Below are 25867 nucleotides of genomic sequence, written 5' to 3' on the forward strand. Positions count from 1 at the left end.
TTTTTTTTTTTTAGTTTGTTACTCAGATGCAGGCAGTGCGCTGCATGAGACAAAAAAGTAATATAGCCAAAATAACCACATAGCCGCTCTTTAGTGTTAGATGCATGTTGATTTTATCAGACGATGCCGCGATTATAAATGAGAGTGACTCCTGGTTAACATTAAAAGGGGTCATGTTTAGTGTGGTATTTTTTGACAATATTCACTCATCATGACAGTAAAATAGGGCATTCTAAGTCAATATACTGTAGTATTTCCTCTCTCTCAATCAGTAGAAAATATGGTTAACACCCGGTTATGCATGATATACCGTCATGTACCGTGAAACCGGTATAATTTTGAAAAATACCGTGATATATATATTTGGTCATACCAGCACTATATCTAAACATAACATAAATACATAGATATCAACCTATTAGCAAATATATAGATGGATACAAATTTATGTGAAAGAATATCTATCAATTTATCAATACATCTATCCAACAATCCATACACCTGTCTACCGAAATATCTACCATCTATGTATCCATCAACACATCTTTGTCTACCGATCTACATACCTATCCATCAATCTATCTATTTACCTATTCATCCACCTAAATATCTGACCACCTATATATCTATCCACCTACATATCAATCCATCTACCTATTGACATATCTATTTGTCAAGCTGAATCTCTACCCATCCACATATTTATCCATAAACCTAATTATTGTTCTTTCTACATATGTATCATCGACCATCAACAACTCTCTCTCTGTCTACCCATCTACATACAGTGGGGCAAAAAAGTATTTAGTCAGCCACCAATTGTGCAAGTTCTCCCACTTAAAAAGATGAGAGGCCTGTAATTTTCATCATAAGTATACCTCAACTATGAGAGACAAAATTAGAAAAAAAAATCCAGAAAATCACATTGTAGGATTTTTAAAGAATTAATTGGTAAATTCCTCGGTAAAATAAGTATTTGGTCACCTACAAACAAGCAAGATTTCTGGCTCTCACAGACCTGTAACTTCTTCTTTAAGAGCATCAATCTACCAAAATATACATACATCTATCAGCATATCTAATTGTCCAGCTAGATATCTACTCATCTAAATCAATTTATAAACACATTTATCCAACTACCTAAATAACTTCTCATCTACATATCTATCTATAAAGCAATCTACCTGAATATTGATCTTTCTATATATATATATCCATCGACCTATCAACAAACCTCTCCATATATCTACCCATCAATATCTATCCATCAATCTATCTACCTAAATATCTATCCATCTAACTATTCACACACACATACATTATATATATATATATATATATATATATATATATATATATACACTATATAGTTCAGCAAGGATGCATTAAACATTTAATTGATCAAAAGTGACAGTAAAGGCATTTATAATAATATATATATACACTGTATATTCACCCATAGTATCTATCCATCTACCCAAATATATACCATCTATACCATAATCTAGGTAGCATTTACCCACCAACATTTCTATCCATCTACCTAAATATCTACCCATCTACATATCTATCTATCCATCAATCTATCTACCTAAATATCTATTTGTCCACCTTAAATATCTACCCATCTATCCAACTACCTAAATATCTAAATATCTACCATCTACACATGTATCCATTGACCTATCAACACATCAACACATTTAGGTCCATCCATCTAACTATCTACATATCTATTCGTTCACCTAAATATCTACCCATCTATATATCTATCACCACATAAATAAATATATCTACATAATCTCTCTCTCTCTCTCTCTATATATATATATATATATATATATATATATATATACCCATCTATATATCTATTCATCTACCTAAATATCTGCTATTTATCCATCCACCTACCTGTCCATCCACCTAAATATATACCATGATCTACTGACCTATCTACCTACCTGCCAACATATCTATCCATCTACCTACCTACCACCATATATAAAGCTGATATCTAACTACCAACTAAAAATGTCTACCTTTTAACATATCATATGCATTTACAGTACTTATATATCAACATATATATCCATCTACCTAAATACCCACAAAATGTCAATAAAAAAACAATAGATATATTGTTCATAACAATAAAGACAGTAAAGCATGTGCACACTTTCTGGTTGTCAAACTTAGTACAACAGGTCCATAGTTCATGTATACGAAACGTCTACTGTATCTTTACCTTCTCTATCTATCCATCTATCTATCTACTAAATATCTATCCATCTATCTATCTATCCATCCATCCATCCATCTATCCATCCATCAATCTATCATGAACTTCAGTAAGCAATGATCTCAAGAATGCTAAAATGTATTAACTATGAATACATTTCTTATTAATAGATTTTTCATTTTGTGCCTTTCTGGAGTGATTTTCAAAAGATAGCGTAAAGTGTCTTATAAAAGCCTGCTAAGTTATAAATAAAGAGGATATAGGACGTTGCTGAGCAGGTACTTCCTGGACTTCTCATGCCGGAGTATCGCTGTGGTCAGACGAAGGTAATGAATCTGGAGGACAGAGAAAGAAAACAGATTTCAAGAAAGCTCCCATCTGTTAAGCACTGGCTGCCACAGTAATAATTTGGATCAACATGTTGCCAATTCCCTCTCACAACTGTGGACATCAAACAAACTCATCAAACACATTACAGCAAGCTCAAAACAAAGTGCCTCAGTCATTTTAATTATAACAAGACATTTATTTGAAGTGGGACGGGCACACAGACCATGTCCCTGCTGATAATAGCCATGAACATCAATGGGCCAAGAGGACGCCAACACCTCTCAGCCTCTGATTAGACAAAAAAGCAGACGTAAAGCGTGAACATGCTTTGAAGTACGAGTTCCCAGCATGCTCCTATAGGCTCCTCGGAAAGAATGTTTTCTTTATTCCTTCCTGTCAGCGGCTCAATCGTCCTCAGCACCAATAAACTTCGACATAACGTTACAACAGCTTGGAAAATGGATTTGCATGAGAGAGCAATCATAGGGTTTCTCACCTGAAAGCCCAGATCAGGGATGATGGGAGAGAAACGATACGCTCTCAGCAGAGACATCATCAGCTGCTTCAGACACTCGCTCACCTCGTGGTCCTTCAGGAGGAGAAAACAAAATACAATCTCGGCAGAATGAAACGCATCTTCTCAAATCTCATTCTAGAAAATGCCTTTAAATTGAACTTTTTGAGTCTGTACCTCCATGAGAAGCCAGAAAAGATCCAGCAGCTGTTGTATAAGAGGATGTTCTTCGACAGACCCTCCACCCTCCAATATACTCAACAGGAAGTTCATCAGCACATCCTCCACTAAGTACACTTTGCACTAGCAGACACACACATTAGCCATGAATAAAGCGGGTTATGAAACAATGACAGTTGTTTTCCTGAAACTCTGAGTGATTTACCATGAGAGGTGCAAAGTGGTTGAATATATGTGCAAGGGTGACCAGGATGGTGGGATCTCCTTGAATCTGCCAGGTTCCACTGTCTCTCTCCACAAGCTTTTCCTCCTGATGAAAAACAAAATCAAACGTCTTCTCATTGAGATCATTTTGTTTTAAATATTGATGCATCACACTAATCTGAAGCAGCACGCCGTGTGGTCAGAGTGAAGCCCCTGTAGGTACCTGTGTGTCGATGGAGGTGGACAGGACTGTCTTGAGGTATCCCAGAAGCCTGTTGGCGTTGATGAGGTCAGTGGTTGGTGGGCTTTGAAGAGGAAGGTAACCTTCCACAGGGTATGTGAGGAACACATGGGTTAAGGCTTTTAGGGGTTTGTGGTTGGTCTGTCTATGGTTTCACATGTTTTGTTTTTATAGTTTAAGGCTATAAAAGGCAAACTCAGTTCCTGGAGGGCCGCAGCCCTGTATAGTTTAGTTCCAACCCTGCTCCAACACACATACCATGTAGTTTTCAAATAAGCCTTAATGACTTGATTAGCTGGATCAGGTGTGTTTAATTAGGGTTGCATCTAAACTGTGCAGGGCTGTGGCCCTCCAGGAACTGAGTTTGACACCCCTGGTTTAAAGTCTACCTAAAAACATGAATTATGTTAAATGTGTATATATGTTTAGGTATTTCTAATAAATATATTACATATTAAATTTGTTACAATTTAAATGTATCTACTTTTATTCTGATATCTTATAAATCTATTTTTAATTTATTTTCAAGTTGTACGTGAAATAAATAAAGAGTTTAGTTCCAAAACGTGATAAACGCCTTTTTTTTTTTTTTTTTATTGAGTTTCCTCCAAAATCAGTATTGTATCTGGTCGGTACTGAAAATGTAGCACTAGTCAACTAAATGAATGTAACATGGCAAAGATGAATGCACTTTTGGAAGTTGAAGGCAAGGGAAATGTCATTTTGGAATTTCTGTGGTTTAATGTGATATTGTTGTTCATGTATGTTCATGATTAAATTTTCTTTTAGTGTTGTAATTAATTTATAGCATTATTAGACTATTAGATTCTAACTTTTATATTGATTCAATGGATTTATTGAATTTGGGGGAGGGGGCATGTCATGGATTTATAGCATTTTGGGGGAAAAAATAATAAAATTTTATAATAAATCTTTGAAAATCTAAATCTGGATTTTAATTTTTTATGTTATTATAACCTAAAGATGCTATGTGAAAGTTTGAAACAGAAAATAGTGGTTTTCATCTTGCCACTTTCTTGGAAAACACATTTTTACTCAAATTAATCAAAATGGATTTATAGCATTTTGGAACCAAACTCTTCAAATATTACATTATAAGTCAATAAACACATCATATTGAATGTAAATATATATGATGAATTTTCAATAAATAAACTGAATTATATTATTAAAAATAGACCACTTACATGTTATAATTTAAATATGCATCTACTTTTATCCAAATGTCCTATAAATAATATTCAATGTTTTACTTGAAATAAATATATTATTATTCAATTAAAAAAATATATAAAAACATAAACAATGTATTTATAATAAATATATTACATTATATTATTAATAAATAAAACAATGAAATATTAAATTTTTATATATACATCTACTTTTATTCTGAAATCCTATGAATACATTTAAGTTTCAAGTCGTATTTGGAAATATTGGGTAATTACATTATTCTTCAATATATAAAAAATATATATAATTACACATTTTACAGTTTTATGCTGTATTTGGAAGAATCAAACTCCGTTACAATATGTTAATTATTAAAATAAAGTATATAACATATGGTATATTATATATATATAATATACATATATATATATATAAATAAATGCAAGTACTTGAAAATCCTAAATAATATTAAGTGTAATAATATTAAATATATGTGTGTGTGTGTGTGTGTGTGTTTATATAAAACTGTAATGTATAATATATGTACTTCATTTATTCTGAAGACCTACAAGATAAATTATTTTATGTTTGCACATTTTATAATAAATTAAAATGAATATTATACACATTACATAAATGTGACATAACCATATAAAAACTGTTTGTACATGCATAAAAATAATAAGGATATCTGAGAGGACGGCTGCCGAAATTAAAGGCTACAGATTCTTTGAAGGAAAGGCTGATCGCAGGGAAATATGCGATGCCCGGCCCCGCCTTAATATTGCTGAACGCAACACCGAGAGACTGTCCATTACTGAAAACAAAAACAAAAAAATACTGCTATTAACACCAGTTCACAGATATTTCAGTTTCTCATGCTTTCATACCAAACTATAACGTACATCCAATGATAAAACTATACTTACAGACAAAACGTAATGGTTCCCTCATCCAAATCTATCAAGCAGCTGACGATATCACCAGCAGCCCAGGACTAAAGCAAAAGAAATGACAAGAATCAGTAACGAGAGGCTTTATATTTACCATTAAAATCACTACTATGTATGGCCTTGAGTGGTTTAATGCTTTCATAAAAACATGACTCATCCAATCAGAATTTAGAGTCAGAACTTTTTTTTATAAGACTGTGCAAGTTACGTCACAATCTGAGACTTTAAACAAATGCTCGACGTCAAATAAAATTCACAAGCACAAATTGAGCCTGACCGCTGAACTGAATGTGTGAAGCGCTGTGTTTTCACCTTGCCGTAGTTGGTGGTTGTCACGTTCCATTTGCGGACTCTGTTTCCGTCATAAGCGTACGAGTCCGGCGTGTCCCCGACTCCTTCCTGAACACAAGCACAGATCCACAGCCGGTCGTATCTGGCAGTAATCGACTTGAACAAACCAATCTCACAGATGGATTAGGCCAAACCCAAGACTTCAAAAAGGATTTTGAGAGCAGAGCGAACAGTCGTCATGTAATCTAGATTAATCTACGCTATTTATGCGGCTTGGAAAGCTTCCCATGAGAGCTAGCTAACTATTAGAGTGAATATGCGGTTTGCACGGCTCTGCACTCCAAAAATTGACCTCTAAATGGTGAAGTTACTGGCTTGTACCTCTTGGTTGAATCTGCAGTTCAATGTGCACCATCCGATTTGCATTAGGCCTTGAGATGAGATGAGAACTTCGTAGACCCATTTCCCTGAAACCAATCAAAAGCAGTCAGAAACAGTACTGTGTTGGTACCATGGTATAGTCATTTAGTTTACATTTACTCCAACGTATGAAGAGCACCACAGAATTAGCATTTCACTATATGGTACGGTTTAGTTTTTGAAAGGCTACCTTTGTAAGCACATGTGGTGGCTCTGATGGAGCTGAAGTTACTGTGGCCAATGACCTTCGATCCAGAAAGAGAGGAGGGACAAAGCTGAACACATTTAACAGTAGACATCCAGATCTGTCTGGAAAAGTCACAATGAAAACTGGCCCCATTTGATTATGTAATACACTGTCCTGGTGTTATTGTGCACGATTCTTTGTGCAGACTGAACAAATCACTATCCAATCAATTTAATAATGAACTGACCTGAATTTGAATTCAAAGATTTACTTGTCAGCTAACCAATATGTGCAATCAGTGAAAAAAAAATTATAATAAAAAATAAAATAATAAATAAATAAATGTAATATACTTTCCTGTGTTATACATATATATTAGGGGTGTGAATCTTCACTGGTTTCACGATTCAATTACGATTATGTCAACAGTTCGATTCGATAACACGATGCGTCACATCCTCAATTGTAAATATTACTGCACATGGCTACATTTTCATATAAATTTTATGTCAAATTTATTTTGTGCAGTTTTATTAAATTATATATGCAGGCTACTTTTTAAAATAATTAAAAATTAATAATAAATTTAAACAATTGTTAAGAATTTAACCAACTAAATATAGCTTCAAATCATACACGCAAATATATATGTGTGTGTGTGTGTGTGTGTGTGTGAGAGAGAGAGAGAGAGAGAGAGAGTGTGTGTGTGTGTATTTTTATTTTTTTATCTCTCACCCCCAAAAGGTCATCGTCAACAAATAATAGCCCTTCAAACCCACTGCTGTGATCCAGGACGACAGTTGAAGGTCCAAGGCAGCCTTCTATCTGATCTGTATAGGAAAATAAATAAAAATGTAAATAAATGAATCTAATATATCATGAATATACTGTATAATAAATGTATTATACATCGTATAAATCGATTATGTAGATGTTTTCAGCCATGCTTTTATTAATCAACAAATACATAAATATTTAGGGGGTCTTAGACTACAGATAATTATGAATTTAACAAATATTTTATGAATTACAAGTAAATATCAATATATATTTGTATTATTATTTTAGCAAAGTCTTCTACGTTCCATTTTACAGTCATATGTGAGGAACTTAGGAACTCAGCTCTAGTGTTAAGAGTGTAAGTGTTTGTCCGACCTCTGCTGTCCTCGGTGACATTATCTTCAGCCAGCAGCTTCTCCAGATGAGCTCCGAGATCCTGGAACATCAGGGTTTTTCTACAGGGACAACCGAGTTCAACTGAGCCTCACATATAACAACATCATAACAGCTCACACACACTGAAGAGACTAGATCTAACTAGAAATACATTTTATTTATAAAGTAATTCATACATTTAACCCTTGTGCGCTCCTCATTTGGGAGTCACACTCAAAAAGCGGTTAAAAGTGACCGGACACCTGAAACTTTTTTTTTCTTCAGTAAAATCAATCTAATATATTTTGTTCAATAATATTTTTTCTTTTGTATTTTGAGAGAATTTTATGGTAATAATTAATATTTATGCAATAATTATCATCATTTTTTCCCACTGAAAATAGTACAAAAAAAATTCTCAGATTTTTACAAATAATCTTTCAATCAATGCAGTATCTCTGCTTAAAATAGAGACTAGGCCTTTAAAATCCTTTTTTTAAGGCAGATTAGCACATGAAAGCACAGAAAAACATGTAATTTCATGGTGTAACCACTAGATGCCTGTATAGGAATCTATAGAGAGGCTTTTGAATTCCCTACTTGTTTTTATACATAATTGTTTACTTTGATTAGTTTTTTCCCACTGAAAATAGTAAAAAAAAAAATCTCAGATTTTTACAAATAATCTTTCAATCAATGCAGTATATCTGCTTAAAATAGAGACTAGGCCTTTAAAATCCTTTTTTTAAGGCAGATTAGCACATGAAAGCACAGAAAAACATGTAATTTCATGGTGTAACCACTAGATGCCTGTATAGGAATCTATAGAGAGGCTTTTGAATTCCCTACTTGTTTTTATACATAATTGTTTACTTTGATTAGGTTGTGGATTTAAATGTACATTAAGGCATTCTCAAAGACTACTTTTTGTCAAGGTTTATATTTTTTGTTGTTTTAAATGTTGATTTGAAGCGTCAGTTTTTGAATTATTATTACTAGTCAAACCTGAATACAGAAAGCATTTTGTTATACAAAACATTGAAATTCTATAAAAATGAAACAAAAATAAACAGGAATGCTTTATCAGAGCTTAATCCTTCTGGCCCTGATCTGATTTTAACCTCTTATTTCAGTTTTCTGACTCATTTTGGCTATATGGTTATAGCCATACCAATTCATTTGAGTGTGTATAATTGTGTGTGTGTGTGTGTGTGTGTGTAAGTGAGTGTGTGTGTGTGAGTGGATGTGCCTGTTTTGCACTCTTGATGTTTTAGTGTAACCCCTTTCTTGCTGTCCACTTTTTTTTACTAAATTGGAGTTTAAATATTGATTTTATTTTACATAGTTGCTGTGTTACAGGCACACCAGTTCATAGGGGTGCGCGTGTGTGAGTGTTGATTTTGCACTCTAGATGTTTTAGAGTTTCACCCCTTCATTGCTGTGCAATTTGATGTGCCTGTTTTGCACTCTTGATGTTTTAGTGTAACCCCTTTCTTGCTGTCCACTTGTTTTTACTAAATTGGAGTTTAAATATTGATTTTATTTTACATAGTTGCTGTGTTACAGGCACACCAGTTCATAGGGGTGCGCGTGTGTGAGTGTTGATTTTGCACTCTAGATGTTTTAGAGTTTCACCCCTTCATTGCTGTGCAATTTTTTTCTGCATCGTGGAGGATTTGTAGATTGTACACACAAAAATTCTGTATTTTAAATTTTTTTGCCATTTCCCATTCATTTCCTATGGTTGGTCATTTTTGACCGAAGACCATGGGACCCTGAGAGTAAAGAGTTAAAGTTCTGGTGTTGAATTTCAAGAGACTAACACAGCTAGTTTAAACAGAAATTACAGTCAGTTAAATCTTATCATTAACACTGTGAATGTTATTACTTACATACGGGATATTTACGCGCCTAAACCAGCTGAAAGATTTCTCACAGACGCCATTCGAAATGCAATGCAGTGCAGACGCGGAGGTTGACTTTAACATGAAAACACCAGAAGTAGCCTACCTCATTTACGATATGTATTTTAATAACATCAAAACTTTTAAACTTTTCTCAGAGAGACATTTGACTCGCGATGCGGAGGAGACGCGGAGGTCGCTTTTAACAGGGTAAACATCTAAGGTAAGTGCTTTACCTCATTTGCAGTATATATTTTGCAACATGATACTGTGAAATCAAACCATTGTAAACGGCCCAAATCTAAAATGGCAAAATATCAGTCATTAGTTCTTGTGTGTCTCGTGACCAAATATCATGATATCAGTTTTGATGATGTTGATGTGTCGCTTTATTGGACTTGAGTGCTGTTTTCATTTAATTAATTTGAAAATAATTATTTTATTATAATAATTTATTATTATTATATATTATTCTGTACCGAGTTAATTAAATTGTTAATCATTCAAATGTTGTGCCTTCACAAGACTTATGGAACGAGTTGCATAAACTACTGACACTTTATTATCTTTTTCTTTTTAAGCATTAAAGTGTTTTGTGTTCAGCAAAAGTGAGTCGTATGGGTTTGGAATTACACTTTTGAGTAAACTATTCCTTTAATATTGTTACAGATGGTTCATGCTGGCTTAACAGAAAAATCAAAAGGAGCTGATGTGCTTGAAGAGTATATAGCCACCAATCGAGTGGAATGAGAAGAGCTCTTCAACACTGTTAAGACACATAACAGAGAAACACAGGTAAGCCTCAAGCCCACATTTAAGATTAAGACTGTTTTTAGTATGCTTGCTCTGTCACTTATTTATGTGCTGTCCCATACATGTGCACTCATTTTGATACGAGTCCAACCTCAACGTAGAGAAATCAGTATGCACTTGGAATTGTGAATTTGCTTCTGTTGTTAAAAGACCCATTTTCCAAAAGGTCTGACTTTCTTTTAACAGTGAAATAAATGATTTTCCTTAATTTGTTCACCTGAATTGTCATTTACTTATACTCACGTCATTCCACAGAAAATGTTAATTTAACACTGGGCAATGAGAATTATATAAACACCAGGATAGTGTTGAAATTAAATCACACAAAGTTAAATTAGGCCTAACAAAAGTATACAGCAGAACACACAAAAACAGAAACATCTAACAAAATGCATAGCAACGCCCTAGCAACCACCCTAACAAAACCATAGCAACATGCTAAAAGTAAAAAACACACCAAATACCTTAGCAACTACATAGCAACACCCTAACAACCACCTAAACACCCTAACAAAACCATAGCAGCATGCTAAAAGTAAAAAAACATATCGAATACATAGCAACACCCTATGAACCACCTAAAACAGTAAAAAAAAAACACTTTAGCAACTGCATAGACAACTAGCATTAAAAGCATTAAAATGAAGCTCTCAAATTTCTTCTAAGTAAAATATCTGTAAACAAATTGTTTACTGTCACATGGCAGCAATGTTTCTTTATACGGTGCTGACAGACGCCCATCATGACGCCTGACATGAAATCCAGCATTAGAGATGAAGATATGTAAACACATGAGCCGCTTCACTCCTCTGTGAGTGTCAGCTTTCTCTCATGTCCCATCATGCTCTATGTATAGATCATCAGCTCCAGTAACCAGACACTGGCTGGGATCAAGCGCGGGATGAAACACCACACATGACACCAGCACCCTCCACTCTGACACCTCATCAACACACCACTAATGCAGCAAACTTCATTTCTTCACGATCTATTACGATCAGCCGAATAAGTTACGAGCTTAATCCTTCTGGCCCTGATCTGATTTTAACCTCTTATTTCAGTTTTCTGACTCATTTTGGCTATATGGTTATAGCCATACCAATTCATTTGAGTGTGTATAATTGTGTGTGTGTGTGTGTGTGTGTGAGTGAGTGAGTGTGTGTGTGTGAGTGGATGTGCCTGTTTTGCACTCTTGTTGTTTTAGTGTAACCCCTTTCTTGCTGTCCACTTTTTTTTACTAAATTGGAGTTTAAATATTGATTTTATTTTACATAGTTGCTGTGTTACAGGCACACCAGTTCATAGGGGTGCGCGTGTGTGAGTGTTGATTTTGCACTCTAGATGTTTTAGAGTTTCACCCCTTCATTGCTGTGCAATTTTTTTCTGCATCGTGGAGGATTTGTAGATTGTACACACAAAAATTCTGTATTTTAAATTTTTTTGCCATTTCCCATTCATTTCCTATGGTTGGTCATCTTTGACCGAAGACCATGAGTGTGACTATTTTTTTTACGAGCACTTAGCTTTTTCGAATCATGCCCTCAATTTTTTTGTGTGTTCACATACCAAGTGCCATAAAAGTCATCAAGTTTCGTAATATTCTGATGAAGCTACGATTTTTAAATATTCAAAATGTAAAATTATTCTGTCAAAAGTGACCGAAGACCGCACAAGTAATCAAGTAAATATGATAAAAGTGACAATAACAAAACATGCACAGCAAAATCTCCAGTGTTGAAATCCTGGTGACAGCTCATTATGCAGCTCATTATGCAGGCCTTTGTCTTCTCAGGTGTGAATCACAGCATTATGCATGATCATTCACGCCTCCTCGCATATACCTTTTCTACACAAAAAGTGTCTTAGAAAATTTAAATCAATATATTGTTTTCTGTGAATGAGTGAGTAAGATGATTTTCACATAATTTTGAAGCAAAAACTCTAGACTTCAAGATCAGTTCTCAAAAGTCTTGTGATCAAATGTTCTGTATGTGTTTTATGGCCTTATTTCAGTGACTTTAAAATTGTAGTTTTTCACTAAGCACGCATAAACGTTGTTTTCTCAAAAACACAATCACGTACATACATGCTGCTCACATATTATTGTAGCCCAGTTTGTGCTGATTACGGTGTTATTAAACTTTAGACATTCAAATGTTTGTAAGCAACTGAAAAAAAGCACAAATGTCAGGGCGTGTCAAAACTTTTCCAGGCCCCAAAACACCCTCAGACCCCAGAGGGTTAAGGACCCTGAGAGTAAAGAGTTAAAGTTCTGGTGTTGAATTTCAAGAGACTAACACAGCTAGTTTAAACAGAAATTACAGTCAGTTAAATCTTATCATTAACACTGTGAATGTTATTACTTACATACGGGATATTTACGCGCCTAAACCAGCTGAAAGATTTCTCACAGACGCCATTCGAAATGCAATGCAGTGCAGACGCGGAGGTTGACTTTAACATGAAAACACCAGAAGTAGCCTACCTCATTTACGATATGTATTTTAATAACATCAAAACTTTTAAACTTTTCTCAGAGAGACATTTGACTCGCGATGCGGAGGAGACGCGGAGGTCGCTTTTAACAGGGTAAACATCTAAGGTAAGTGCTTTACCTCATTTGCAGTATATATTTTGCAACATGATACTGTGAAATCAAACCATTGTAAACGGCCCAAATCTAAAATGGCAAAATATCAGTCATTAGTTCTTGTGTGTCTCGTGACCAAATATCATGATATCAGTTTTGATGATGTTGATGTGTCGCTTTATTGGACTTGAGTGCTGTTTTCATTTAATTAATTTGAAAATAATTATTTTATTATAATAATTTATTATTATTATATATTATTCTGTACCGAGTTAATTAAATTGTTAATCATTCAAATGTTGTGCCTTCACAAGACTTATGGAACGAGTTGCATAAACTACTGACACTTTATTATCTTTTTCTTTTTAAGCATTAAAGTGTTTTGTGTTCAGCAAAAGTGAGTCGTATGGGTTTGGAATTACACTTTTGAGTAAACTATTCCTTTAATATTGTTACAGATGGTTCATGCTGGCTTAACAGAAAAATCAAAAGGAGCTGATGTGCTTGAAGAGTATATAGCCACCAATCGAGTGGAATGAGAAGAGCTCTTCAACACTGTTAAGACACATAACAGAGAAACACAGGTAAGCCTCAAGCCCACATTTAAGATTAAGACTGTTTTTAGTATGCTTGCTCTGTCACTTATTTATGTGCTGTCCCATACATGTGCACTCATTTTGATACGAGTCCAACCTCAACGTAGAGAAATCAGTATGCACTTGGAATTGTGAATTTGCTTCTGTTGTTAAAAGACCCATTTTCCAAAAGGTCTGACTTTCTTTTAACAGTGAAATAAATGATTTTCCTTAATTTGTTCACCTGAATTGTCATTTACTTATACTCACGTCATTCCACAGAAAATGTTAATTTAACACTGGGCAATGAGAATTATATAAACACCAGGATAGTGTTGAAATTAAATCACACAAAGTTAAATTAGGCCTAACAAAAGTATACAGCAGAACACACAAAAACAGAAACATCTAACAAAATGCATAGCAACGCCCTAGCAACCACCCTAACAAAACCATAGCAACATGCTAAAAGTAAAAAACACACCAAATACCTTAGCAACTACATAGCAACACCCTAACAACCACCTAAACACCCTAACAAAACCATAGCAGCATGCTAAAAGTAAAAAAACATATCGAATACATAGCAACACCCTATGAACCACCTAAAACAGTAAAAAAAAAACACTTTAGCAACTGCATAGACAACTAGCATTAAAAGCATTAAAATGAAGCTCTCAAATTTCTTCTAAGTAAAATATCTGTAAACAAATTGTTTACTGTCACATGGCAGCAATGTTTCTTTATACGGTGCTGACAGACGCCCATCATGACGCCTGACATGAAATCCAGCATTAGAGATGAAGATATGTAAACACATGAGCCGCTTCACTCCTCTGTGAGTGTCAGCTTTCTCTCATGTCCCATCATGCTCTATGTATAGATCAGCTCCAGTAACCAGACACTGGCTGGGATCAAGCGCGGGATGAAACACCACACATGACACCAGCACCCTCCACTCTGACACCTCATCAACACACCACTAATGCAGCAAACTTCATTTCTTCACGATCTATTACGATCAGCCGAATAAGTTACACTTAAACGGAGTAAAAGATAATGATGACTCATTGTACACTGCACAGATTTCTGAAACACATGAGCCGCTTCACTCCTCTGTGAGTGTCAGCTTTCTCTCATGTCCCATCATGCTCTATGTATAGATCATCAGCTCCAGTAACCAGACACTGGCTGGGATCAAGCGCGGGATGAAACACCACACATGACACCAGCACCCTCCACTCTGACACCTCATCAACACACCACTAATGCAGCAAACTTCATTTCTTCACGATCTATTACGATCAGCCGAATAAGTTACACTTAAACGGAGTAAAAGATAATGATGACTCATTGTACACTGCACAGATTTCTGTCCAATCAGATGCTCTCTAGAATAAGAAAGCCCCTTCTCCTATAACCACCTGCAGCTGACTAACATGAAGCAAATCATGCTTCAAAAACATTAAGCTAAGAAAATAATCCACAAAACAAAACTAAATATGATATATATACTATATGATTTATGCATTTAGCAGACGCTTTTATCCAACGCGACTTACAGTGCATTCAGGCTATAATTTTTTTTTTCTACTAGTATGTGTGTTCCCTGGGAATCAAACCCACGACCTTTTGCGCTGTTAACGCAATGCTCTACCATTGATGTTTCGTCAACCAATGTATGTGTGTTTTACAATTAATAATGTTGTTGATTCATATTTATATTGTGAGGAAGACTTGTAAAAAGACCTTTGATTTCAAACTCTGAATTGAATTTATTTTAACTAAAAAAGACAAGTAAACTGAGTAATAAAATAAGAATAGATAAATGACAAGCAATGGCACAAACAAATACAATAAGATATAAATAAAATTAACTGTGCTTTAAGTTTTGCAGGTAGGTATAACAGTATTATTCAGGTACAGAAATACCACAGAAACCAGTGTTATTTTAATGACAAACAGCAGCAGGTTTATTTAGGTTGCCGTCTCTTTAAGACCTCACGTACGGATCTAACTGTTACACACTAACTTTTGTTTCTCAACTGCTTACATTCACTTAATAGCCTATATATAGACAATGTTTAGTATAAATCTACTGTTTATGTGAATACTCAAGACGGGTATTTTGACATGATTTTATATGTATTTGGCCGTTTACGCACAATAAAGACTTCATTCTGTAGTCGCATGCTCTCAGATGTGGCTCTGTGTGTGCACGCTTTGGGTGTGAGCTCACAGAAAGGTGTCTCACAAAGAGCGCGCAAGTACTGAATTGAGCACCAGAATGTTTCAAATTGTAAGACTCAAAAGCACATGCAAATGATACATTCCGTTATCTGTCCCAAGCATCTTTCACGCTGAAATATTTGCGGGAATTTACCGCGTTACAAGCGCGGAAACTGCGGGAATCAGTAGAACCCTGTGCCGAAAATCAAGCCCCGAATATATATATATATATATATATATATATATATATATATACACACAGTATATTAATTACTGTTCGTAATGTGTGAAATCTGCCTGAATGAGTCAAAATGGTGGAAATATATATGGACGGAAAACAGTAATCAACTCATGCACTCACACACACACATCATTTACGGTCACTTAAAATGACTTGAAATGTGAGAGAGCTGGATTTTAACAAATAAATTAAATTTCAACCAATATTGGCCAAGGATTTGATGGCTAATGATTATTATATTAAATAAATAAAACGGGTAACAAAACAAAACATACTAAATATTCCTGTTACTTTATGATGTTACTTCATTACATAAATATAAATAAACAAACACACACATATATATGCTAAAAGTAAAAATATTTTACAAATACACACACACTTATTGCATTTGAAATGTGAATATATTGTAACTGTAAAATAATTAATTTTTGTGATCAAAGCTGAATTTTCAGCATCATTACTCCAGTCTTCAGTGTCACATGATCTTCAGAAATCATAATAATATGCTGATTTGCTGCTCAAGAAACATTTCTTATTATTATCAATGTTGAAAACTGCTGTGCTGCCGAATATTTTTTGTGAAAATTGTCATACACTACCATTTAAAAGACTGGGATGAGCAAGATTTAAAAAAAATTTATAATAATACTTTTATTCAGCAAGGATGCATCAAATTGATCCAAAGTGACGGTAAAGATAATGTTACCAAATATTTCAGTTTCAAATAAATGCTGTTGTTTTGAACTTTCTATGCATTAAAGAATCCTGAAAAACATAATCAGGGTTATCACAAAAATACTGATAAGTTCACCATTGATAATAATAAGAACCATTATTAATAACTGAGCACCAATATTATTTGAGAATAACTGAGCAGCAAATCAGCATATTAGAACGATTTATGATCATGTGACATGTTGTTCAGCTTTACATCAAAGCAATAAATTACACTTTAACATATATTCACATAGAAAACAACTATTTTAAATTGTAATAATATTTCACAATATGACTGTATTGTTCATCAAATAAATGCAGCCTTGGTGAGCAGAAGAGGCTTCTTTCAAAAACATTTTTAAAAAATCGTAATTATTTCAAACTTTTGACTGGTAGTGTGTGCATGTGCTTAGGTGTATGTCTGTATACAAGGCAAAAGCCCCACATAGGGATATTTGTATATAAATATGAATTATATACTACAGATGGACTACAGATCAAGGCAAAAGCCCTAAACACAAGGAGGAATCTTGGGTAATCCACTAACCTGTACGCTGCTGATGCCGGTCCCTGCTTACTGGAGGCAGGAAACACATGGTGCAGATAGTCACTCAGTAGCTTCTCATTCACAATACCTGAAAAATACACATCAACAAAACTGAGTTCTTCCTGTAGATTTGATCAATAGCCCATTTACAGTGGGTTTACTTCAATAAAATCTCTTTATAAGGACACACCTGTGACTTTGGGTTTGTCCATGTCAGATGCCAGGCGATAGCTGCGTCGGGACAGGGCAGTGCCACCCTTTGAGCTCATACTGCTACTAGACAGATCAACTATAAATTATATCATACATCGTATTTATAAATAAAAAAAATCAGTGTTACAGCACTATAGATACAGTGCTAGAGGTTTAACATATTTACAGACCATGCTATTTACCAGAGTAAATGATACACATATATCAAAGTAATATATCAAATAGTAATATATCAAAAACATGGTATGGTAGTCCAAAAATATTCACGGTAGGCCTGCTTTCTGAGATGATTATGTTATGACTCGGAGTTCAAGCTGTCAATAATAACAATACAGATAAATGCTGACAAGCAGACTAGAAATCATTTTGACAACAGTCTTAAACTACAATAAAACCTGCAAACAACTTAAAATGTCAATGTTTACATGCTGTTGTCTGAGCAAACATATACAAACATACACACAATGTAAACATAGTCTCTCTTTAGCCACTATCCCGCTAACACTGTGGCATGAACAACATTAAGCATATGTTTATGACCGATATAAATATAATTTAATGACTGCCGGGGGTGTAAAATGCCCAACACATGTGCAAGAAAAAACATATTTAATGTGTTTCAGCCTCCGTGTTGAACACATATGACAGGCAGAGCTGCTATGATAACACGCAAAATCTAGCATGCGCAAATAAAGCGACGCTAGCTTAGCTTATTGTTTGGTTCATTTTTCCTGCAGTACTCACTGATTTGGTGTGCTGTGTTTATTTGTGATCAGCAGATTGTGTTGTTGGGCTCTCCTCTTTAAACGTGTCTACAGTCACTGCCTTTAACTACAGAAACGCAACAAGCGGCAGGATGGCCATCAACGAACGGGAGAGATCAAATGGGCGGGGCTTGGTGGCCCGAAGGCCGGCTCTCATTGGTCAGATACGATTTGTTTATATAATAATTTTCTAATCTTATCTAGTCTCTGTCTGTTCTTGTGTCAGCGTCATTTATATTTTCTAATGCCGTTATTTATGTGTAAATTATTGTCCGGGATTTTGCTACAAGTATTTCTGAGACGGTTGACACGCGCTTTTTAGGACGGACCAATCAGAGACGTTTAATTAAAACATCATGAAGAGTTCTGTAAGCGGTTTTGTAAATCAAGTGTTTATACAATTCAGTGTACAACATTCTGCTATAACACGGAAAGATTTCAATACGATGCATTAGGGCATTATGAGCCATGAAGAGCCCCCTGCTGGAATATTATAGTGTGACTCGTGAGAAACAGTTATTAGCCATTCTCTTAAACACATACGATTCACGGCTATGGAGCGCGTTTTAGGACAAAATACGTTTAGACATGAATGCGAATCATAAAATCCATAAAAGACCACTGGGCGGCAAATGTTTTCGGATAACGTAACTGTTTCCTATGTGTTTATTCCTCTAGGGGACGCTCGGGGATAAAAAAGCCGAATCCTCAGACGAATTTGTCTTATTTGGAAACATGCGTGTTAAAAACGTATATTGAGTTAAGTCTATTAATCGTCCGTACCTGACATGCACATTACAATTAGTTCCACTCTGCATTTGATTAGATTAGGAAATCATTAATCACAAGAGACTGCGATTGGCCCACCGTCAACAGCGGTGAGAAAAGTAACAGTTGTCACATGACTCACCAATCGATTAATTTAAAACGCACAATAAAATGTTATGGAAAATTATGACATTTGGACGTATCATGTCTATAAAGTTAGCAACAATATCTAGAATGATAAGAACTGACCGCTTCAGATATTCATAACTGTAATAAACATGCATGCACATTACTAGCGAATTTTAAAAAATGTCAACAGTGTAGCTGTGTATGAAACAGCTTAAATACAAGTCGGCTTTAACCAAGCACCTTGCAAAATCTGTAAAGGAAAAAATTTCGCGGAAGTCACGAAGACTGGATTTTGCTGGCGAAAATTCAGTATAACAGTAGATGACACCCATTTGGCAGACGTTTTCACATCTAAAAATACTGTAAGTTATATTTTAGGTATAGTTTTAGCCTGTAGTAATTATACTTAGATTTATATAAGCGCAAGAGATGTAGAAGTGTATGGTAAATGTGAATGCATAACAACTCATTCAATTACAGTGGGGCAAATAAGTATTTGATACACTGCCGATTTTTCAAGTTTTCCCACTTTTCAAAGAATGTGATTCCAGAAAATCACATTGTATGATTTTTAAATAATTAATTTCCATTTTATTGCATGAAATAATTATTTGATACAATAGAAAAAATAGAACTTAATATTTGGTACAGAAACCTTTGTTTACAATTACAGAGGTCAGACGCTTCCTGTAGTTCTTGACCAGGTTTGCACACACTGCAGCAGGGATTTTGGCCCACTCCTCCATACAGGTGTTCTCCAGATCTTTCAGGTTTTGGGGCTGTCGCTGGGCAACATGGAGTTTCAGCTCCCTCCATAGATTTTTATATTGGGTTCAGGTCTGGAGACTGGCTAGGCCACTCCAGGAATCATTGATGTGTGGTTTGTTAGGATAGAGACAATATTTGGCCGAGATTGAAAAAATATGAAAATCTGGAATCTGAGGGTGCAAAAAAATCTAAATATTGAGAAAATCATCTTTAAAGTTGTCCAAATGAAGTTCTTAGCAATGCATATTACTAATCAAAAATTACGTTTTGATATATTTACGGTAGGAAATTTACAAAATATCTTCATGGAACATGATCTTTACTTAATATCCTAATGATTTTTGGCATAAAAGAAAAATCGATAATTCTGACCCATACAATGTTTTTTTGGCTATTGCTACAAATATATCCCAGCGACTGGTTTTGTGCTCCAGGGTCACATATTGTTTAACACAATGATACATCGTCAGTTAGAAAAAAATACTTTAATACATATTTAACAATGTAACGATTAGCAAAATTCTTTTATAAACTTATCAATATAAATCTGAATTTTTACCAAACTGAGAATACAAAATTGGGTGAAAACAGTATTATTGTAACTAGTTCCGTCTAGTTGAGCTGCTGGTTTTAGAAACAAATCCTCTCAATTAATGCCAGCCGTAAGGAAGACTCTTCTCCTGGTCACTTCCTCCTCTCCATATTTGGACTGAAGCTGCTCCAGTTCATATGGGTCAGCCAACAGGAGGATCTCATCATCTAGATGGGTCCAGACAAGCCCGTGAATCTCACGGTCGTACCCATCTAGCAGATACGCCTGAGCCCTAGCGAGGCCACCACTGGCTTTCCACAGTGCCTTGGTCACCTTCACCAGATCTTTCTTGGTCTTTGTCATCAAGTCCTCGACATGTTCTACCAAGTCGTTGGAGGGAGTTCCTCTCGTTTGGCTGTCGTGTTTGTCCTGTGACTCGGAGTCGAGGATGAAGACGTGGGATGACGATGCAGGGACAGCTGTGGAGCTAGGCCCTGGACGCTCTTCCTCAGGTGCTGGTGAGCGACAAAGAGCTCCTGGTGCTTCCTGTTGGGCGGCTTTGAGATGCTCAGCTTGAGTTTCTGGTTCCCCAGCTAATGCTGCAGGTGATGCTGAACTTTCACCTGCGTCTGAGGGCTTCATGACTGGCACTTCTTCTACTCCTTCACTTTCATCCATCTGTGGAAACACATGTACTGTAAGTCAGTGATGTGCGCCTTGGAGGCCTCTCCACTAAGGCAACGGTTGACAGTTTTCTAATCTGAAACACTGTTTACAGATGTATTTTAGAGAGTTCAATTAAAAACAAATGAGTCAATGACATATTAGAAAGTCCAAGAAATGGAAAAGTCTTTTTAAAAAGTCTAGTTAAAAACATGTCAAGATCTTAGAAATGTATTCAAGCTGATTTCACATGGTTTTGAAAATATTTCATATATTTTTCATTTGGAATTCATATGGTTTCATACTGTTTTCAAGAAAAGATTCAATTTTTTGGACTCTGAAAATGTCATGTGGTGTAACCAGAAGGCAAAAAAATTATTATATATATATATATATATATATATATTATTATTATTTTTTTTTTTTTTCAATTTTATTTTTCTTATATACATAATTCACATCTTAATAATTGTGACCCTGTCTGTGAAATCCAGGCTAAAGTCTCAAAATCTATTTATGAGATAACAAGCATCAAAGTTTAATTTCAACAATTAATCTCACTATGATTTCAATCTTTGACATGGCCTTACTCGGTCAATAGTAAAGATATAAAGGTATTTTCACAGAATGTTCTTTACATCTTTACGAAGGACCATTTTATGTAAAAAAGTAAAATAAAATTTTAAAAAATTGAAATCTTTTGTAACAATATACACTACCATTCAAAAGTTTGGGGTTAGTAAATGTTTCTTTTTTTTTTTTTTAATTAATACTTTTATTCAGCAAGGATTGTGTGAAATTGATAAAAAGTGAAAGTAAAGACTTATATTGTTACAAAAGGTTTATATTTTAAATAAATGCTGTTCTTGTTAACTTTTTATTCATCAAAGAATCCTGAAAAACGTATCACAGGTTATAAAATATTAAGTAAATAAATATTAAGCAGCACAACTCTTTCCAACATTGATAATAAATCAGCATATTAGAATGATTTCTGAAGATCATGTGACACTGAAGACTGCAGTAATGATGCTGAAAATTCAGCTTTGCATCACAGAAATAAATGACATCTTAAAATATATTAAAATAGAAATCCATTATTTTAAATAGTAATAATATTTTACAATATTACTGTTTTTTTTTCTGTATTGAGCAAATAAATGCAGATTTGATGAGCAGAAAAGACTTCTTTAAAAAAGAATAATCTTACTGATCCCAAACTTTTGAACGGCAGTATATATATATATAACTATAAGAAGCAATAATAAAAAACTATTCCAAACAATCTGAATTAAAATCTATCATCAGAGGTCAATTATTTGTTTATTTTTTAATTAACAGATCTGCTGTATCTAGTCAAGGTTGATGTTGTTCAGTCTTACCACATCTGAGTCTTCAAATTCTCTTGCAGCTTTTGCAAGAATCCCAAGTTTTCTCGAATCAGGCGTGGAGGCCTTGCAGGTGGTTTGTCTTGTTTTGATGGGAGATGATTGTTCATTTGGTCCTGAGTAAAAAAGTGGAGAAGGCTTATAGAAAGAACTTGTTTAGGAACAACACAATAAATAAAACCATAAATATATTATCACCATCTGAAATGTCTCGTCCATCACAATCTTCATCTAATCCAGATCTTTTGGACATTTCAGGCTCTGGCGTTTCTTGTTCTTGGACCGGGATGGGAGACTCATCCTGACTGTCATGACCTGCAGCATCAGCCACATCTGGAGGAGAACTGGCTCTCTCTGGAGAAGGCTGAGGGTCGGTCCTCACAGCTGGACACACGCTGTTCTCGGAGGCGATTTGTGTTTCAGATGAATCCGGCACAACGACAAACTTCTGAGGAGAGTTTTGTAAGCCATCACTCTCAGGTTCTGAGCTCTGAGTGACTTTCTTCTTACTCAGAGGGCTTTGCGTGAAACAAAGCGGTTTTCTTTTCGTGGGACTCTTCTTCACGAGCTTATGCTGGAGGTGCTTTAGAAACCGATCCCTCATGGACTGCCAGCTGTGCTCGGTCACATGCCGTTTCTCCATCTCTTTCCAAACCAGGTTGCCTTTGGCTTCATGTTGCCGCTTTTCCATGATCTTCAAGATGGCTGCGTCGTCTTCAGGCGAGTAACCCAACCGTCCATTGCCTTGGTGCCGTGTCGCCATCCTCGTCTGGACAGACGGTCCCGTGCTAATCACATAGTCGTCCAGATTCAGCTGCTGGTTCTGCTCTACACAATCTGTGACGTATTTCGTAGAGATGTACTTTTGTCCGGAGCTCGCCGTGACGATAGTCGCGTCCCCGGGGTCGATCAGCAAAATAGCTCCGGGCTCTTGACTGCGACACAAAGTGCCTCCTCCATTAGTTACCAGAGGGTAAAGCTGAGTTTTAGTTGGGCCGGGTCTCACATAGAAGCGTATTGATTGTCCACCTGTGTCCAGGAATAAGACGGGAGAAATGTCCGGGACCTCCTCCTTTCCCTCCTTCGACATGGTGAAGGTTATCTGGGGGTAAAGGAGAAAGTTGTTTTCATATTAAAGCTTAAAAAAGACATTAGTTTGGTTTGAAATGATAAAATAATAGATGTATTATTCAATATTAGGACTATAGTATTGTGAAGATTTCTGGTTGACATGTTGATGCCTCATGTTCATATTAATGTGATCAACTACACTCAGAAAAGTCAAATTAGTTCTGATAAAAACTCTAGCAGCATTTGTTTACAGATGTTTGATAGATAGATAGATAGATAGATAGATAGATAGATAGATAGATAGATAGATAGGCTTGTATAGATAGATAGATATGCTTGTGTAGATAGATATGCTTGTATAGATAGATAGATAGATATGCTTGTATAGATAGATAGATAGATATATATATGCTTGTGTAGATAGATAGATAGATATGCTTGTATAGATAGATATGCTTGTGTAGATAGATAGATATGCTTGTGTAGATAGATAGATATGCTTGTATAGATAGATAGATAGATAGATAGATATGCTTGTGTAGATAGATAGATATGCTTTTATAGATAGATAGATATGCTTGTATAGATAGATAGATAGATATGCTTGTATAGATATAGATAGATAGATAGATATGCTTGTATAGATAGATAGATAGATATGCTTGTAAAGATAGATAGATAGATAGATAGATAGATAGATAGATATGCTTGTATCTAGCAAACAGGCGGAGAAGGAAACGCTGTCTCAGCGCGGGAACACTATACAAGTGAAAGGAAAGGTGCAAACGATTTTTATCAACCAACATTTTATTATTTATTATTGTTGTTAGTAACAGTAGTAGTTTGATTTCTCTTACTTCTTTTCAAACTGTTTTCATTTGACGGAAACAAAACAGGCAAGTATTTGTTTGAATCACAAATAACTCAATGTTAAATACTTGTTTATTGAACTGTTGTGTAAAATTAATATCACACTCGCAAACTTGTAGTGCTGAATGTTAGCAATGATGTGTTAGTCATCTTTTCATCAACTTCAACAGAATCATACATAATATTCCACAAAACATTTACATCACCCTTTGCAGTATCTTATTAATTAATAATGAATAAAGAATTGATAATACATTTTGGCACTGTCCAGTAATTACATTTTTGATATTAAAGCTAGGGTTACGCTGTAAATGTCGCTGACTTGAATGTATTATCTTGTGTTGTCTTAAGTGTATTTGGATTAATTATGAAATATAATAACAGTGTATTTAATTAATCAAGAAACAAACAACATAAACATCTGAATGTGAATCTGAAGCAAAAAAAACAACGCTTTGAGAGCATAAAATGTACTTTATGAATATATTTGCACTATTTACGACTAACTGCCATTTCCTCACCAATTAAGGGGAAGTCATTTTAATACTAGAAGACTAGCATTAGCTTTAGCTGCTTAAAGGTGCAGTGTGTACATTTTTAGCGGCGTCTAGCAGTGAGGTTGCGAATCGCAACCAAGGGCTCAGTCCCCCGCTCCCCCCTCCCTTTAGAGAAGCTACGGTGGCCAATACGGGTCGAAAAGAGGTCGTCGGTAAAGACAGCAGAGAGCAATGAGATTTCTTTACAAAGGTAAATTAAGGAATTATATTTACTTAATCATTCAATAAATCGATGTTATTGCGAATGTTAATGTACTCGTTCATCATTAGGCGCGTTTCCATTACCCTTCAAATTGCGCAAATTGAAATTGCGAATTGAAAATACGCTTAATGGAAACGCGTCAATTTCGCAAAAACGGCTAATATATATTGCAAAAAAGTTTTTACGCTCGCATGAGGTGGTTTTTCAGGCAATGCGAAAAAGGATTAATTCCCAAAACTGCAATGGAAACGGCTTTTTCGCATTTACAGGTCACATGGCGTATGTAAAAAGTCATATGATCATTCTTCAATGTACTATAACCTCCAAGAAACACTTCATAAGTGGCCGCGCTCCAGTATAAGGGGCTTTCCCTACTATTAATACTTAGACAATTTACACTGCACACGTCTGC

General features: G+C 35.1%; 2 protein-coding genes across 2 annotated transcripts in view; both read right to left on the minus strand.

The window, feature by feature from the left end:
• LOC107551355 (E3 ubiquitin-protein ligase RNF123-like) overlaps positions 1-18577 on the minus strand; it is a gene marked incomplete at its 3' end in the record, with an annotated part of 62624 nt that extends 44047 nt beyond the window's left edge. Inside the window, exons 1-15 of the mRNA XM_016232933.1 lie at positions 18488-18577; positions 17721-17806; positions 17531-17618; positions 7912-7991; positions 7492-7586; positions 6760-6814; positions 6531-6616; positions 6171-6257; positions 5835-5902; positions 5597-5722; positions 3691-3805; positions 3469-3573; positions 3261-3386; positions 3066-3158; positions 2501-2574 (exon numbers count right to left, since the gene is read on the minus strand). Coding sequence (XP_016088419.1) covers positions 2501-2574; positions 3066-3158; positions 3261-3386; positions 3469-3573; positions 3691-3805; positions 5597-5722; positions 5835-5902; positions 6171-6257; positions 6531-6616; positions 6760-6814; positions 7492-7586; positions 7912-7991; positions 17531-17618; positions 17721-17799 — 1277 coding nt within the window. The remainder of the gene's footprint in view (positions 1-2500; positions 2575-3065; positions 3159-3260; positions 3387-3468; positions 3574-3690; positions 3806-5596; positions 5723-5834; positions 5903-6170; positions 6258-6530; positions 6617-6759; positions 6815-7491; positions 7587-7911; positions 7992-17530; positions 17619-17720; positions 17807-18487) is intronic.
• Positions 18578-20759: 2182 nt separating this feature from the next.
• LOC107551365 (telomeric repeat-binding factor 2-interacting protein 1-like) lies at positions 20760-24047 on the minus strand. The gene is made up of 3 exons (XM_016232942.1): positions 22954-24047; positions 22750-22871; positions 20760-21382 (listed from the first exon to the last, which is right to left on the minus strand). The coding sequence occupies exons 1-3, from the start codon at positions 23843-23845 to the stop codon at positions 20819-20821; spliced, it is 1578 nt and encodes a 525-aa protein (XP_016088428.1). The 5' UTR covers positions 23846-24047; the 3' UTR covers positions 20760-20818.
• Between the last annotated feature and the right edge of the window lie 1820 nt (positions 24048-25867).

Source organism: Sinocyclocheilus grahami, unplaced genomic scaffold, assembly GCF_001515645.1.
Source record: "Sinocyclocheilus grahami isolate Dianchi unplaced genomic scaffold, SAMN03320097.WGS_v1.1 scaffold422.1, whole genome shotgun sequence".
Taxonomy (NCBI): domain Eukaryota; kingdom Metazoa; phylum Chordata; class Actinopteri; order Cypriniformes; family Cyprinidae; genus Sinocyclocheilus; species Sinocyclocheilus grahami.